General features: G+C 32.9%; 1 protein-coding gene across 1 annotated transcript in view; it reads left to right on the top strand.

The window, feature by feature from the left end:
* The first annotated feature begins 283 nt into the window (after positions 1-283).
* LOC142333628 (uncharacterized) overlaps positions 284-18,722 on the top strand; it is a 34,418-nt gene continuing 15,979 nt past the window's right edge. The window contains exons 1-2 of the mRNA XM_075380971.1: positions 284-428; positions 8,437-8,521. Of these exons, the coding sequence (XP_075237086.1) occupies positions 8,455-8,521 (67 nt within the window). The 5' untranslated portion in view covers positions 284-428; positions 8,437-8,454. The remainder of the gene's footprint in view (positions 429-8,436; positions 8,522-18,722) is intronic.

Raw genomic sequence — 18,722 nt, 5'->3', positions numbered from 1 at the left:
ATATTTTCTCAATTGTGTTCTATGTTGCATAATTAAGTCATTTATATTTAAAAACTTTTTGGCGTATTTGAAGTAAAAATTTGTCTGTCAATGACAAAGCTAGGAAATTTACGCAGTTTTATAAAAATAATTTGACAATTGACCAGGTAAAAGGTAATAAACAGCTAGTTATGCCTATTGATTTAAAAAAAATTTAAACAATTAAAGTTGTTAAACAGTTGGTTATATGTTTTTTTTTTAATTATAAGGAATGTCTGATGCAATAGTTGTTTATTCAATTGCATTGGAAAAATTTTATAATATGTAAACTGTGCATTTGCGTACTTTACTGAATATTGATATATGAGTGCTTTACTGAATATTCTTCAGTTATTAGTTTGCTAACTCATCTTGAATTTACAGCTCTAATCAAAACATTTACTGGTTTGGTAGGTTCTAAATGCAGTTTTAATTTATGTTTTGCCATGTACATTATTTTTTATAGATAAAAGTGGTCTCTGTTTTTTTTCAAAAATTAATAATATTCACTTGAATCAAGCAAATATTTTTATATTACTTAGTATAATATTTTGCTTTACAAGGAAGGCGCATCATGCTTCATTTTATGTTTTTAATAAGTTGTTCTATTAGAATAGCTTACAAACAATGTATTTTGAAAAAACATAATGTGATTTGAAAATTTAAAAATAATACTTTTTCATATTTTATTTAAAAAAACAAAAGAACTGAAAAAAAGTTGGATTTTTTTTTATGAAGATCAGTTTGCACAAATTCTGCCTGTTTAATATCTTCAGAATAGGACAAAATAAATATTTCAATAATGACAAAAAATTTCTACATGTATTTTTAGAAAATTTATAAAAGAAGGAACTGTTGTTTTCACTATTTTGAATTTTTTATAGTGGTCATAGAAAATTTAGCATTAAGTTATTTAAAGGTTTAAAGTCAATCGGAATTAGGGATGAGAGGATATTTAACATTAATTCTAACATTTTCATCTGTTTATCTTTTAAACCCACAGATTAACAATTTTGAAATTTGGCATAAATATTTAGGCATATATATATGGACAAGAAGGCCCAAAAAAATACCTGTAATTTTTTTTATTTTGGTTTCATTTTTTTCCTGACAGGATATCCCCCGGGAGGTGTTGACCAAACTTAAGGGACTGATACAGGGAATCAAACAAGAAATTTCCATGTGGATAAATGCCCTTTCACACTTAATTTTTCTCTGTTCACCATTTTGTGTTTACAATAAAATTTAACTCTTCATAAGGGTTGAGATATTTTAATTAGATTTTCTATATATGTACTCGACAACAACTTCTATAAAATAAATACTTTGAAAATTTCAAAATTGGTGGCCATTTTTAATTTAATAGCCGTATTAATATTAATTTTGTAAAATAATATTTTATTAAATAAATTGTTAAGTCTTTTATTTTGAATGAAATGACGACCCATTTATTCAAATTTATTGATAGGCCTGCAAAATTTGGGGTGTGGAATATTTTTTAACTTTTGATAATTGATTCCTATATATTTTTTAGCGTTGAATCCGAAAGTAACCTTCAGTTTTTTCCATCATGTCAGGAAGTTTCGTAAATCGTAAATTGTAAATTTTAAAATTTGTAAAACATGAAAAATTGCAAATAAAAGGTTTTTTTTTAATAATAATATAATATATTCTTTTTCTTGGGTTATACTATGCATTTTATAGCTAAACAGTTTAGTAGTCTGAAGAGGATGGCTGGGGGTAGGGCATTTGGGTTGAAGAAGACGAGACGATGGAAGAGCTTGGCCGAAAGATTGTGACAATACTTATCAAGGTGTAACATGTTTATTGGCAGGTATCTGCGCCACTCATGCACCATGCAACTATTATCAGTGTTGTTTCAACCATCAGCATGTGTAAATCAGGGTTTTTTTCTGTCCTTCTTGATCAAATGCGTTTTTGTCGGTGGAAAATATATTTTGAGGCCATAAAGCAAACTTTCCGTTTTCGAAATGGTTTAAAAAGGCTGCAAAAATTCTGCATATTCTTTTTGTTGTTTGTAGTGAGTTAATGGTGGAAAAGCAAAAAAGAAATATAACAAGTTTCATTCGACAAGTGTTCCTCACGCATTTCGGAGTAAAAATAGGAGATCAAGACTGAACTTAGGTAGGTACGTGTTTCGATGTCAGGCCAACAAATTAGATATGTTCAGACTCAAAAGTACCTCGAGGTATTTCTCAATGAGAAATTATCATTTAAAAATCACCTTCAATACGTCGCGAAGAAGGCCTGTATTGCCTTATTGGGTGTTCGATTTGTGGTCAATCCCGATTGGAGTTTAAATTTCAAAACCATGAACATCCTGAATAAGAGCATCTGCAAGGTTATTATGCTATATGCAGCGCCCATATGGGCGGTAGGCTAAAATTTCAAAGCTATCTGGAGATATTATTAAGGGCTCAACACCTTATATTAACGGTAACAGGTGGTTACTGTACGATTTCACAGGAGGTGATCGCTGGCGTGAAACCGATAGATCTGATTGTGTTTGAGAGGCAGCAGCGTTATGTTGCCCAGAAGTCAGGAGAGTTGACTTCTGAAAAAATTCAGGAGATAGAATGACATAGTAATGCCAATGGCAGGCCAGATGGGGTGAATCAGAGGGTGGGCACTACACTCATGATCTTATTCCAAATGTTGTAGGCTTGTGGTACGCCTAAATAAATAAATATGTGATGCTGTTTCTTTCTCGCATGGCACTTTTCAGGACAGACTTCAGAAGTTTTGCCTGGCGCACTGGGGCATGTGTCCACAGTGTGGACAGTTTAAAGACATGGTGTACCATCAGTGTTCAAAGTACGAATTGATGCGCACGGAGATCATTTGTTGGCTGGATATTATCAGGTTGTCGCTTTATCTCGGTGTCAACTGGATGAGTCAGGCCGAATGGATGATAGTAGAAAATTTTTTTCATTTACTTGGCAAAAGAGAGAATTGCCAAAGGGATTTACAGGTCTGCCTGGCTTTTCCTGTTTTTCTTATGTTTGGTTTGTTGGTTGTTAGTAATTGTTATTTTTGTGTTATCTTACTGTTTTGATTTATTTTATGTTCTTGTTTCATTAGTGTTATGTTATGTTATTTATTTTATCTTTTGCCTGTTGTATGTCGAACTCAATTAAGCTATTCCGGGTAGGTAGTTTCAGTTTCTTCACTGGTTAGTTTTTCACTCTTGTTCAAGACTTAAGATGTGTTTTGTTCATTAGAGTTCTTAGTTAGTAGTAGACTGATGCGAATGTTGCTTGTGACATTCACATTGTAGCATTCTGGCTGAGGTTATGACTGGAAGATGTCATAACCGAGGTATTGAAGATGACCTCTAGTAAAGCTCATAAGGGCTAGGTACAGAAGAGTGGCGTGGCGACTGTAACTATCACATGGAGGGTGTTATCCCTATGAGGTCAGGATGGTGGTCCTAACATTAGAAAACTTCTCAAAGATGGTAATTTTGTAAACCGAAGTAAGTTGCAGGAAAAGAAGCCTGGGGGCCTGTAAAGACATATAACCAAGTTTCCACTCAATAAGAAGGATCTGAACTTCAAATAAATTATTTAGAACATGCTGCAGAAGTATAGAAATTTAGGTTGTTCCATGAGCTTGAAGGATAATTTCCTGAATTCACATGTGGACTATTTTCTTGACAATCTGGGTGCTACTGGCGAAGAGATGGGTGAGAGATTTCATCGAGACATAAAAGAAATAAGGAGGTGTCAAGGAAAACTGACTGCTACAATGATTGCAGACTATTGGTGGATGTTGCACCAAGATGAACCCTATAGGGAACATAGAAGGAAAAGCTCAAAGCAGAGTATAAACTGTACAAAAAAATTTCAACACATGGAATAAAATTCTAAGTATTTTACATACTTCAACATTAAGGGTGGGTGAAGAGGGGGAGTGGTTTCCAAAGGCATGATGTGCCTCAAAAAAATTAATTAATTAAAAAATGCACTATAATAGAAATTAGGCTTATTTTGTGGCAATTCTCATTAGACATTAAGGCCACAACAATCCCCCCACCCACCCATCTCCCATCTCTTCAGACCACTCAACTCTTTAGCTACAAGAATTTATAGTATAAGCCAAAAAAGTGAATATATTATATTAATTTATTGTAAAAAAACTGTTTTATATTCATTTTATTGTATCACATTTTCGCAATTTTTTTTTATGTTACAAATTTTTAAATATGCAAAAAATCCTGATGTGATAGAAAAAATTAAGGTTATTTTCGCACTAAAAAATACAGACTATTCAATTATCAAAAACTAAAAACACAACCATCACAGACTTCTGAATTGATAAGCTGCAACATGATTGAAATTCTTAAAATGGAATTGCAGTATTATGCATGAAAACAGCCATAAAATTGTCAGATTGCATAACTTTCCGTCTGCGCTCCCCTACAGAAAATCGGATAAACTATTACTTGATTTCATATTTATTTGTTTTCTTCCTTTATGATTAAAGAAATTTGATATTAACGCACAAGATTTAATTAAAATGTTTCCTTAAAGTAAATTATACAATGTGTTATAAATTACATAAGGTATGCTAGGCCCAGCCAATGTACAAGCTTGTGACATTATGAGCAGACTACATATTACTACTCGACCTGAAAACATCAAATCATAATATTGTACACGGTAATAACTATCATGTTTACATTTACTAATTATAAACAGTACATAATTAATTCTTTTATACTCCTTATTTATACTAAATTACAAGCTTAAACAAAAGCTTACATGTATCTAATTCAAATGTCTAGCAAGTTCACTATCAGAGTTTTTACTTATAATATAACCTTCTGTCATTTCATCTATCAGTGGTTCCAGATTTTCATACTCTTTCAGTATTTTTTTACTTTGTCACAATAGGATTTCCAGTCATCTTCATTCATAGAATTAATTTTCTCCGTAGTTAATTTTTCAACATTTGTGAAAGAAAATGTTGTGTTATGACTTGCCACATGTCTTTTTACGGCTGGCCGTACCATCTCGATCAGATTCAAATCAGGATGGTACGATGGGAGTCTGAGAACACGATGCCCATGTTTTTTCAAAAGCTCATCCAAGTGATATATTTGTACTTTTAGTTTTATGTAATTAATTTATATTAATTCATATAACTGTGGTTTCAGCATTTTTTTTAACTATACAGAATATAGGTTTTCTTCAGCCAATCAGTCATATCATTTCTTCTGGAGTTAGAATTAGGCATTTTATCAATACCTGTATTGTGATAAGGGGCATTATCAACTACTACCAACATTGGTGGAAGATTTGGAATCAATTTTTCACGCACCTGATTCATGAAATTGTCTGTATTCATGTTGTCATGGTAGTCGCCACTTCTCAAATTGGCTTTCCAAGTTAGTAATGCGTTTGGAATAAAACCAATTTCTCTTCCAGCATGAACTATTATTAAACAGTCACCTTTATTAATCGGCGCATGAAAAGTACCTCAACAATACCATCGGACCACGACTTTGTCGAACAATGCGAAATTAAAACATATGTTTCATCCAATTAAACAATTGTAGCATTGCTTTGTCTGTACTTAGCAATTGCCTGAAAATATTCAATTCTCTTCCACCTGATAACGAATTTCTTAATTAAATGTTTTCTGTCATTTTCAGTTTTGCGCCATTTGAAACCTAACTTTTAAAATAACAGCTGAAGTTGATTCTCTGCCTTTACAACAAACAGATAGCTGAAGTTCTTGCCTTATTTTTTTTAAAAGTAAATTTATTCTAAACTGACAGGTTTCGAACGTCTTTTATACTTTTTCGACGTGATGAAAGAACACGATTACGGGATGTTGACTGAAGATTCATCTCTTTTTTTCTCTTCTGAGTTTTTCAAACTGTGTTCTTGATATCCCACAAGCAGCAGCAGTTCTTTCTTCACATTTTTAAATGCCAATTATATGTTTGTCATCAGTTAATTTACCTACTTTTAGAGCTTCTTTTTTCATAAAATCATAAACATTATTGATAATTTCATATGCTTTACTCATAAGTTTTTTTTTCTTAATTACATATTTAAATTCTGCCATAACAAACCGGACTAATAACACACGAACAAAAATAAAACAAAAAATAATATATTACAAAAAATTTGCGAAAAACAATGAATATAAATAATCGTGACAAAAGTCATTATTTCTAACTGCATGTATAAATTTGTATAGGCTTGTTTATAATATTAATCAAAGCATTAGTCATTGGTTAAGGAATTGTTATTGTTTACAAGATTGAATCATTAAGAATTTTTATACATATAATCAACTCGAATGGAAAGAATTGAACACACAACGTAAATGTATTGTTTGGGCGCCTGTATTGTAAGTCGAAAAATGAAATAAAAATAATAATTACAAGTGAAAATAATGTTTTGGAAAACAATAATATAATGAGATGTCAGCATGTGACAACACAAGCTCATAGATTCGCTGGAGCAACTACAACATATTGTTACATTTGATACCTGCTAGTAAAATAGCTCCAGAACCTGTAGGATCACTTGGTAGAAAGCAATTTATAAAATTGCTTTCATAATTTGGTAGATTTCAAATAAAAATTATAAAATTGTTAATATTTAAAAACACAATAGTGAATTTTAAATAACGGGTTCACCTTTTACAGATCTTTATTTCAAGGAAAGTTATTCAACCTTTTACTTTTTTTTATTTTTTTAAATTATGCAGAGTACTAATATTTAATCAAACATATACGTTTAAAATCTTTTAACTCCCAAATCTGTACTTGATAACAGCAGATTTCTTGTATAAAAGTTCATGGTACAGTCTAAACTTTTTTGTCTTATAATGTTCAAGCCGGTGGCTTTTTTAATTAATTTTGTACAGAAAGTTTTGTCAGGTGTCCTTTAATGTTTTCCTCATTGTCTAAATATAATTTTTTTTAAATAATCAATATTAAATTGTATGTATAGGTGATTTGAAAATTATTTATAACACTGCCGAACAATGAAAATGTTTCAGGCTCAAAAATAGCTTATTCTTAAGTATTTCCATCTGCTAAATTCAAAAATCACCATAAAAATGCTGATTAGTTCTTGCTTTGAAGATACAATGACATTTCATTTTTATCCGATCTACATTTTTAGTTTGGGGGTTAATTTTGTTTTTGGAGTTGTCACACCTGTTAAATGACAACATTTTCCAGCTGTTTGTAGGTTATAAACATTATTATTACTTTTGCTGTGACTGTGAGTTTCGTATTGTTTGTGTTGTAATTAGTGCAGAATTTCTGGTTTTTGAGTGGTTTTAAAGTAAAAAATTTGTTAAATCAAAATGCCACGAAATTGTGTAAATTCAGTAAATAATTTTTGTTACATTTGTGGTGAAATAACATTTTTGTCACATAAACACAATCTGATGCTCCTTGTGAAGACTGCCTATCAGCACTATTTTGGTATGAAGGTAGGGAACCAGGGTAAGTTATGAGAGCTAGACGTATGATGCAACTTTTTCAGTTATACTGCATGAATGGCTGGCAAATAAAAAAACAATCCATGGGTTTGCGGTGCCTATGGTTTGGCAAGAGCCTACAAACCAAACATATAACTGCTATTTCTGCTTCACGCCACCTATAAAGACAGGATTGTCAATTGAGAAAAGAGGAACAGTTCAATACCCTAATCTTCCATCCGTTATTTGACCTATTCCACATTCAGATAGTTTAGATAGTTCCTCATTCAGTTCCTACTCTACCCCAAAATTGTGAGCTTGAAGTAGAAATCAAGACAGTTTGGAAGAAGAAGAACCCAACAAGCCTTCCACATCCCATGACTGATTTTGATGAAAAAGATGATAAATCACACAGACTTGAGGCAAGCGGAATTGAATGATCTCATTCGAAATCTTGATTTGTCAAAGGAAAAAGCAAAACTTCTAGAGTGAAGACTACAGCAATGGAATATTCTCTAACATGATATCAGGATCTCACAGTACAGACATTGTCATAGGGATCTGGTTTCTTTTTTTGAGAAGAAAAACACTCTTGTTTGTTGCAGCATTAATGGCTTGATGAAATGTTTGAATTTGGAACATGATCCAACTGATTGGAGGCTAATCATAAACTGCCCCAAGTGTAGTTTGAAAGCTGTATTATTACTTCATAACGGCAACCAACTTCCTTCTATACCTGTTGGTCATGCAGTTCACATGAAGAATATTATGACAATAATATAAGTATGACCAAAAAATGTAAAAATATTTTTCAAATCAATTTTAAAAACATGAAAAATTTTGAATTCTATTCTGATATCAGAAAAGCTTGCTTGGTGTCAGTTATTTTTTTATTTGTAATTTTAAGAAAAGGAGAAAGAATAATAAAATGTAAAGTTTTTTTTTCAGATTTAATACGGTACAACAATGTATGTTTTGAAAGCAGTTACCTCTGTTATTCTGTTAATCACTTTTATTGAGAGTTGGTCTGAAGGTAAACTTATTGGAATTTTTTTTTACTCTTATTATTTGCATGAAAACATCTTTTTGATTAGAATTAAAGTTTGTGATGTTAAGATCAATCTTAACGCTTCCTTGCCAATATAATAATTTTTTTATTACTTTCCCAGGTGTTTACTTATAATTAATTAAATGCTTAAATAAAATGTTTTTACTACGTAGAATTAAGAGTCATCCCTTTGTAAATCTGTAGGAATACCATCAAAAAACTATGATATACTAAAGACCAATACAGGATATAGTAAGTGGTAATTTAATAAATGTTTTTCATTGTATCACTATGCACATTTGTGTATATAAGCTCATGCTGTAGTTTAAATTTCCGTAACTTAGATAAATGAAGACATGAAAAGCATCAAATTAAAGAGAAATGTTATATTCATGGACTCTGACGACATTGTTGAGTGGAAAAATATAAGGGTTTTTGTGAAATATGAATAATGTCATTCCCAGCAGTCGAGAGATAGAGAATACGAAATGTGATAAAAAAAAATAAGAATTTTTTAATTGAGTTTATCTTTTTCACATGCGATGGCAATGTAATGTATATTACTGTCTATAATGTATATCAATATTTTCACCCATATAGACTTGTAGTTCAAAGTTGGCAGCAGAGTAATAATTTTAAGATGTACTTTATTACGAATGGTAATTTATTTTGTTTGAAAATGATGGAACAAAAGATTTGCATTAAATTTTCAGTTAAAAATGGAATAAAGTACATTGAAGCGATAAATTTATTAGAGATAGCTTTTGGCGAAAATTATATAGACACAGAAAATTTATGAGTGGTACAATTGGTTTCAAGGTCGTAAAGAAGTGAAGACAACTAAAGGGATTGGACACCCTAACATATCAACAAATAAAAGTTATTGTGGTCAATAATTCATGAATTACTATCAGAAAAGTTGCTGAAGAGATGGGAATCTCTTATGGCTTATGTAAAAAAATTTTTACCATTGTTTTGGATATGAAATGAGTAGCAGTAAAATTCGTTACAAAATTGTTGAATCGTCAACAAAAGTAACTCGCAGAAAAATTTCAGCTGATGTTAGTGACAACTGAAAATCATTCAAATGTGTCATTTTAGATGTGACGAAATGTAAATATGAATGTTCGATCATCCAGTTGGAAGCTTCCTGAAGAACCGAGATAAAAAAGCATCCCAACTTCAATCAAATTATAAGGTTTCCCTTACTTTTTTTTTATTACAGTGGTGTTGTCCATTGATTATTTTTTTATAGTCGATAGACAGTATTAGCAATTTATGTGAAATGATCCAATGAAAATGATCACATATGTGAACCAGCAATTCTTGGATTTTGCATCACGATAATGCTCACACTTTGCTATTAATTGGCGATTATTTAACCAAAAATAATGCAATATTGATACCATAGCTTCCTTATTTTCTAGTCATGGTATCTTGTTCTACCCGTTAACAGAACTTTCGAAAACATTGGTAGACAAACTTAAAGTATAAATATAAAAAAGCTTACCACAAATGTTTTGAGGGTCGGATGAAACACTGACATAAGTGTGTCACATTTTTGGGAGAGTACTCTAAAGGGGACAATAATAATTATAAATTGTAATTAATTAATAATTATTATTTTTGTTAGAGGTATAAATAGAATCTTTTTGATGAAAATAAAAATTCTCAAAATTGTTTGATCACATCTTATATATAAAGAAAAGTTCAGTATGTGTATTGTCACTTACTAGATTCGAATTCATAACTCTTATCGTGCAAATTAATTTAAAAACATTTTTCATGAAGACCCTTCACATAAAAATAAGATAAATCATCAGAACGTATTTAAAATAAAACATGAAGTCTGTTGGAGAAGAAAAATGATTAGTTAGGCCACTTCTCTGTGATGAAAACATTGAAAAAAATTTGAGAAGTTGTCTTTATAAACAAGAAAAATACGCATTTCAATGTGTTTTTGAAGTCGGATTGAAGTGTCTTTATCTCAAGAAATAACAATTCAGTTATCGTACAAGTTACATGAATTTGCTAATGATATTCTCAATGAGATGGATGATGTTTGTTTATACATATTGCTTTTATCAGCGACTAAGACATTTTTCATTTTATGAACATATTACATAATAGACACAGTATCATGATGTGGGCTACAGAATTTATTGGATATGAATGCAGTACCCTTAAAGTAAACATTTACTCTGTTCTCTGATAAAACTTGAGTGATTGGATCATATTCAGTTGTGAACGTTTTTGAGATCAGAAGTAAATAAATTTAAAAAGAAGAATTAGAAAAGAAGAGAAGAATTAAATATCATTTAAAAAACTTAATGATTTAATTATATTATCAATATATGTATGTTTATTTAGATGCTAGTTGTACCTGTAATTTTATATACATCTGCCACTTAAAAGAGGATTCCTTATTGACCATAATAGAAAGATAATGTTTAGTTCAAAGCAGTAAGTACATCTGTACTGTTCCAGTGACATAAACATGATGATGCATAATTGTAAATAGGTTATGTTACGAGAGAGAGAAAGAGAAATGTTATCTGTAGTAATAAACACTTTTGTCCAAAGATTTTATTTATTGAAGTATTATTTTAAACAGAAATTCCTTCCCAAAATGAGTAGGAAGCTTAACGGAAATTAAATTTGTATTTTTTTATAGGAACGAGTATAATTACATAAATGTTTGATATTATTTTTTTACAAAGGGCTAGACTCTCATCAAAGGGAGAAAGACAATTTAAAATTTTTTTAATTAAAAAATATATAAATTTTTTGTTTTTTTTTTGGTCGCCCTAAAGCATAAGACCGAATGTCTGTACCACAAACGACAACTGCGGCTCGAATTAGTGTAGCGACCAGTGATCTAACTAGCTCCTAGAGCTAACCTAATTGCATGAGCGAACTAAGCATGGTGCCACACACCACTTGCTTCGTGTCTCAGCGCTCACTTGTCATATATTCTAAAATGGGTAGGCGCACCCCGTCAACTACTAAAATATATATGACATTCAATAAATTGAATTTATGTTGTCAAGACAACAATTTGCCGCCACGCTTAGTTCGCTGAATGCCAGCAAGTACCTGTCCACCAATATTAAAGTGCTTGGAGCTTTGGGTGATGGCCAGCCTTAACTCTTGGGTAGCTTCCCACAGCAGCGAGGCAGGAGTCTTTCCCTTAAATAAACGACTGATGCCGGTTGAACAAAGCAACGGCATCAACAACACCCACACGGTCCAGCAATGCGGCTCACGCCACATTGACCTGCCGCTTATGAGTAGCTAATTTTCCCTTTGATCTCTAAGTTCCAGGGTGGCCAGATTCTGCCCCCCCCCCCCCCCCCAGAGCTGGGCAGTCGAACATCAAATGTTTGTTCGACTGGACCTTCCTGCAGATACACAGCTCGTCAGCTGCTAGGCAGAACCGAAACAAATATTGGTTCAAGTACACGTGGTTGGAGAGCACCATCTTAGTCATGGTGTGCCATTCTTGCTGCCACACATCTATCGCCTTCATCTCAGACAGGAGATGGGCAACTGAACAAAATTTAGAATTGGTGTATTGTGATCGCCATTCCGCTCTGGTACAAGCTCAGCTCGAAACCGCATACCAAATACCTCGGCCTCCCTGCCTCTTCGCAATTTCCATGTGGTCGCCCGAACTTTCACCTCTAAATCAATTGGGAGAACAGTGGTAGCCTCATTGGAGGTTGTTTTAAAAACACCAGTGCATACTATACTCCTTAAATTCTGAATAAGTGCTTGATTTCTGCAACGTATGTGCCCAAATGGACGCAGCATAAGAGACCATACTTTCAAATATACCTCGGTACACCATGTACAAATGACAGCCCAACAGCTCGTAATCCTTCCGAGCAATCCGCCTAAGCTTGTGCATCACAGAGACCGCTATTTGCCTAATGTGGTTGTTAAACAGCAACTTCTCATCAAACAAAACACCTAGGTACTTATGAACTCTAACTTGGCTGATCACACAGCCTTTATACTTAACGTGGGGGTTATGACTGTATGACAGTTTGCATCTTGAGAAGCATAAACTTCATCTTGGGCACAGTAATCTTTAAATTGTGAATGTCCATCCAGCCCTCCGCGGTTGACAAAGCCGAATGCGCCCGGTTTTCTAGCTGTGGTCATGAATTACCACAAACTAAAAGGAAAAGGGTAAATATTTCTCTAAGGTTTCTCCCTTTTTAATAAATTAATGTATAGTAATAACTTGTGACTCACTGAAATCAATTAAAAAGCTTAGGTATGGCGCCTTGTTGATAGAAGTGAATAATGATGAACAGAGCTGCAAACTCTTAGCCGTTAAATACATAGGGATAGTACAGTGGAGCCATGTAATACGCTAAATTCCAGCAAGGGATTGATCTGTTGCCATGACTTGGCTGATACTGAATTAGCAAAGATATCAGAAGACTGTCACCATAGTCTGTCATTTTTGTGAGATCATGAAGAAAGAGAATGGTATTTACGTGCCAACATCCTCACTTATCCTAACCTTTTCTGCTGTAAATGTTTCTGAGAGATAAAAATTGGCTACCTCTGTCCATGTGCAACTGTACTAACCCGTGATGCTGCTTTCAGAGTCAGGGTTTTGGACACAACAAAATTGGTTGCACCAAGAAGCAAATTTGTGTGAATTGTAGTTATATAGGGCATGACAATAGCAGATGCAAAGAGGTTTAAAAGCGTATAAAATGTAAGGGTTCACATTTGGCAAGATCTCAAGAATACCCTATTTATTTAGAGGAACACGTTATATTGAGGATTTGAATTGAGCAAAAAGTATCCTTTACTGTGGCTTGTCGGCAATATAAAAAATCCCTCAACATGAGAAATCCTGTAATGCCTGGTGTTAGTTTTTTACACTCTTTCTAACAATATGCAAAAGAAGAATGAGTGCGCGTCGTGCAAAGAACTAACAGAATTGGTGCAGGATTTGTCAAATAAGGAAGAATCTCTCATCTCTGCTACTGAAGCTTTGATTACTGGTAAGAAGAAGGATAGTTATAATAAGAAAAATGTGTTTCCAATGGCTACAAATATTATTAACTGGAATGTTTGTGATCTCTGTTCTCACCGTGAAGGTATTGAATGATGTATCCAAGTTTCAGCCGTTATGAAATGGTGGATAACCTCCTCTTGACGTGTATCAGCCTAAAACTAATTAATTTCATTAAGTACCTAATCTTTTCTTGCTAAGCATACCCAGGTTAGATGTTTTTTCAAATAATTTTGCCTAATTATTTGCAGTTTTTCAAGTAATAAATTTTTCAAATATATATGATTTTTTATTTTTAATTTATGAATTTTTTGTTAATATTTTAATAAATATGATTTATTTTTTTTTTATGATTATGTTCATAGCCTGAGTAAGAAAATTTGTAATGTAATCAGACACAGTCATTACTATTTTGTGTATGAATTGATTTTTACGAAAATAATTACCTAGTTTTTTTTAAAAATCATTTCTAACTGACAGCAGCTTGAATAATAACTGACTAATAAGAAAACCTTTGGTTCAGCAATGTCCTAATGAGATGAGAACATTGAGCAAACATTTGTTATTAGATAAAAACATAATTAATCAGGTTATTTTTGAAAAACATTTTTCTAGCATTTCATATGTATGTAGTTAAATTGCATTAAAAAGATGCAAAAGGGTTGGCTATCTTTACTTTCCTGGTTATTTGTAGTTATAATATACAGCCATACAGTATATATACACACATACTATTTAATGGAAAGTGGTCATATTTTTTGAGTTTTTCCAATTCTTGACATTTCATGACCACTGTAAAGAAAAATCACAATTTTTATCATTGAACTGTTCCAGATGTATGTGTATGTTGGCCTGTTTTTTGCTTGGTATCTCCAGATTAGATTAGCCGATTTAGATCAAATTTGATACAATGATATCTGAAAATATGGGATATTGATGCCATTTGATTTTGATTAACCCTGGAGTAGTCGCGCGGTTAACAGTTACATGAATGGTCGCATGGTTGACCAGTGTCACCCACAGAATGATTTTGTTTTTGGTATCCTATAATTTAATTACTTACTTATTAATCTTTATGCCTTACTTTAATGTTATAAAGGGTTTATAAATAAAAACAATCATGAAATAACTTGAAAAATATATTGTAAAAGCAAACAAAAGCATTTTTAAGTACAAGTAAAAGTCACAAATTTACCGTAAGTAGATTCTATTATAAAAGCAAACACATTTTTAACTGTTATGAATATCATAAATTTAATACAAAATACAAATATTTTAAAAACAATTTTGGCAAACACTTTTTAAATGATCATTGTACATCATTTCCTTGTGGTTTTATCTCTTTGTCGCCCACAGTCATGGCAACGTCCTCTAGCACCTTCTCTTCCTTTTGTTGATGCTGGCTCTTGCATTGAAGTACCAAGAAGGATACATGCCCGGCGCCTTAATTCAATAGGTAGTTGCAATATTGTAGACCTATATTGAATTTGTGGTTTAACCATTTCCCATGCCAAATTTTGTAAAAATATACTTCTGCTCACTTTATTTTTTGAATTCGATTTGTAAATACAAAGTGCATTGATCGCTGAAATATTTTAAAAAACACAACCATTGGCCATCGACGAGTATTTCTTTGCACATGTACCTCGCTATTAGTTGGTCAAGTAAATCAACCCCAATTTTAGTGTGAATATAAAATGTTACGATTTCAGGCTTAGACAACTCACCTGTTTCCTCATCGATATAATTGTCGTGATGTAATGTTGAGATTAGCAGAACTGCCCGATTCCTTTTTGGACAGTAAGAAACTAGTGTGCAGTCTTCTTGAAAATCCTTTCTTCCTCTTCATCAGATAATTCTTTGAGCTACTGCTGCCAAATTTTGGGATCTGATGAGTACTCAACTTTTCTTTTGTTAGTTTGTGACATGATCTATGTAAAAATAAAAATAAAATAGGGTTTAGGTATTATTTCTATTGGAAGGAAAAAACTAAATAGATGAAAAATAACAAATTGATAAATATCTATCTCATAAAACAAATTATTAAAGAAAAAATTACTTACCGGTAAAATAATTTTAAAGGTCGCGTGGGGGACACTTGTCAACCGAACTAGTTTGAGGTGAAATACCTTTCTTAGTTGAAGGGTAAACTGAACGACGACACTGTAGATTCCAACAATAGGGTCTTCTTGAAAGATACTGGAAGGGACAGAATGGTGGGGGTTATGGAAAGGGAATAACCCTTAAATAATGGCAGGTGGGTGACAACTGTCAACCGCGTGACTACTCCAGGGTTAAGAGGGCGGGGTAATGCGTAATTCAAAATTTTACTTAAAGGGTAGTTAAATTTTTTCACTTAATTTAATGTCTCTTGGGTGCTAAGATATTTTTTGATAACATTGATAGACGGAAAAAAATATTTTGTAATGTTTCTCCAAGTATGATACCATTTCTTGAATTAGTTTTTTGCGTACATTACAAATCTGTAAATACAATTTTTCTTTCACCCTTAGGTTTTAATAAATTATGCTTCACAAAAAATTAAGGAAAAATATAGTTAAAATCTGTAAAATTTATAATTTTGCATGACCAAACCTGTGTTAGAATGATTTCATTGATACTTTTCTTTTATAAATAACCTCAGGCACATCCCAAATTAATGTCCAACAGTTTTTAGTAATTGTCTAGCATGTTATTATTCCATTTCCCTTTATAGTGGCTTTCCATCACCGAAATGTCTTGGTGGAAACATTCACTGTTTTTATCACTTACATCTCCGAGATTGTTTGGCAAAAAATCCAGATGTGAGTGAAGGAAATGTATTTTCAAAGACATATTACATCCCACAGCTCTATATGAAGTAAGAGGTTGATTAAATATAGTGGGAATTGTCAAATTTTTATTTGCTGAGAACAATTCTGTTCAACTAAGAGCTCATGAATAATATTTTCCCCATTTGGAGTTAAGTTGTATCGTTTCTTCCACTCTTTGCTAATATAATATTTATCCCTAGCTTGGCTGTCCCCTTCACTAAGAAAGCACATGTACTTAGTGTAGCCTAACTACATGCCTAACAAAATAGCTATAACTTTCAAATCATCACATAAATTCCAGCTATGTTTTGTGTAATTTATTTGTTCAAGAATGTCTTTCATTACATCATATGTCTATTTCAAATTAATACCGTTCGATGGATATTTGTTACCGTTGTATAGTAGAACCATTTTTAAACTACACTTGCATGAATCTATGAAAAGGCGCCAGTCCTCAGGTTTATGAACTTGTCCAGTGCAACAGAAGCTCATCAATATTTGTGCAATAAACCATATTGTTTTCATCAAAGTACTGAGAAAGTTCTTTTTGTCGACTTCGAAAGCTCAAAATGTTTATATTTTTTTGAAGTAAATTTCAGTTTTGCAGTATCGATCCTAACGGTTCAGCTTGATTTATTGATAAATTTAAATACCTAACCTAAGTCATTTAATTCATCTTGTGATATAAGATTTGGCTTATTGGAAGATAATTCAAAATCAAAATCATTGTTGTCTTCTCCAGTACTGCCTGATTCTTCATCGCTGCTTTTGAAACATACATTCACAGGTGGCTCAGTAACAATCAGTTAATTGATCCTTTGGTTTACGCCAAACCATAGGTACACCAAATGGCAAAGCCTTCCATGTACCATTCAGCCATCCTCTTAAATATACAGAACAATTAGTGCATGCTACAGGGTGTCCATATAAAACGCAACCCATCAATCACTCATCCATGAAATTTTAAAAGTCAAGCTTACTCTCCTACTTGTTACTGAAATGGACTCGTCCAACATTTGAACATGGTGGCGACGCAGTAGAACACTACCGATAGTAACAACAGTGCAATCATAAAGTTCAGTGTATTGCTAGAGACAAGATGGTGTTTTCGCTAGACGAACGTGTTTTCATTGTCGGGTCGTACTTCAGTACGAAATCAGCGGTTGCAGTGCAAGATTTGTTTCGCCATAAGTACCCAGATAAACCGGTTCCTAACAAAACATCAGTATTAAGGTTAGTTGCAAAATTAGAGAGACCGGTTCTGTTAATAACAAGGAACACAAAAGGTCTGCGTCAGTGTTGAATACAGATACAGTCGCTGAAATCAAAGACCGATTACTCGCCTCGCCAAATAAATCGATCAGACGTTTGTCTGGTGAAATTAATTTGTCTAAATCGATTGTTCATCGGGCGACCAAACAATTACAATTATGAATTTATTGCATTCAAACGGTTCATCGACTTCTTGAGCCCGACAAAGAAAAACGGCTACAATATTGTCAATGGTTCCGTCGATTTCCGCGTGAGGGAATTATTAACGTTATGGATTCGTTATTTATCACAGATGAATCATGGTTTCATTTGGATGGCTATGTAAACAGCAAAAACAGTAGAATTTGGAGTGCTGAAAATCCCCACGTTTATCACGAAAAACAATTACACCCGCAGAAGTTGTGCGCGATATTGCGGAAGAAAATAATCGGACCTTTTTTTTTTCGAGTACACCATTAATGCAGAACGATATCAGGATATTTTATTTCAGTTCATCGCACTCTTGGAAGAGGAAGACAGACACTGTTTGCTACAATATGACGGTGCGACATCGCACTACGCAGGTTCAACTTCTGATTTCGTTGAAGAATTCTTTGGTAATCGTGTTATCGGTCGAGGCTTGTGGCCACCAAGATCTCCAGATTTGACTACGGCGGATTTTTTTCTATGGGATTACCTCAAAGAAAAAGCCTACAGCAAGAAACCACAAACACTTGAAAGTCAATATTGAACAAGCTGTATTAAATGTCCAACCATAAACTTTGAAAAAAGTTGCAAGAAACGCTGTAAAAAGAATTGAAGCTTGTATTCAAGAAGATGGCGGCCACTTCCAACATTTACTCTAAATCAGAGGTTCCCAAATTTATTTTTCTCATAGACTACTTTCAAAATTTTGCTGGTTCCGGTGGACCCCCTGCAGCTACATTTCTACCATATTTCCAGTCGACGGAAAATGTGAAAATTAGATCTAACTATGAAAATTTGCGTTACGGCTGAGTTCCACAAACTAACAGCTTCCGAAAAAAAAGTGTGAATTGATCGGTTAATTTTTGATCGACTGTGC

Source organism: Lycorma delicatula, chromosome 13 (genome assembly GCF_047948215.1).
Source record: "Lycorma delicatula isolate Av1 chromosome 13, ASM4794821v1, whole genome shotgun sequence".
Taxonomy (NCBI): domain Eukaryota; kingdom Metazoa; phylum Arthropoda; class Insecta; order Hemiptera; family Fulgoridae; genus Lycorma; species Lycorma delicatula.
The sequence above is the reverse complement of the archived record's forward strand: the minus strand, read 5'-3'. Positions and strand labels throughout refer to the sequence as shown.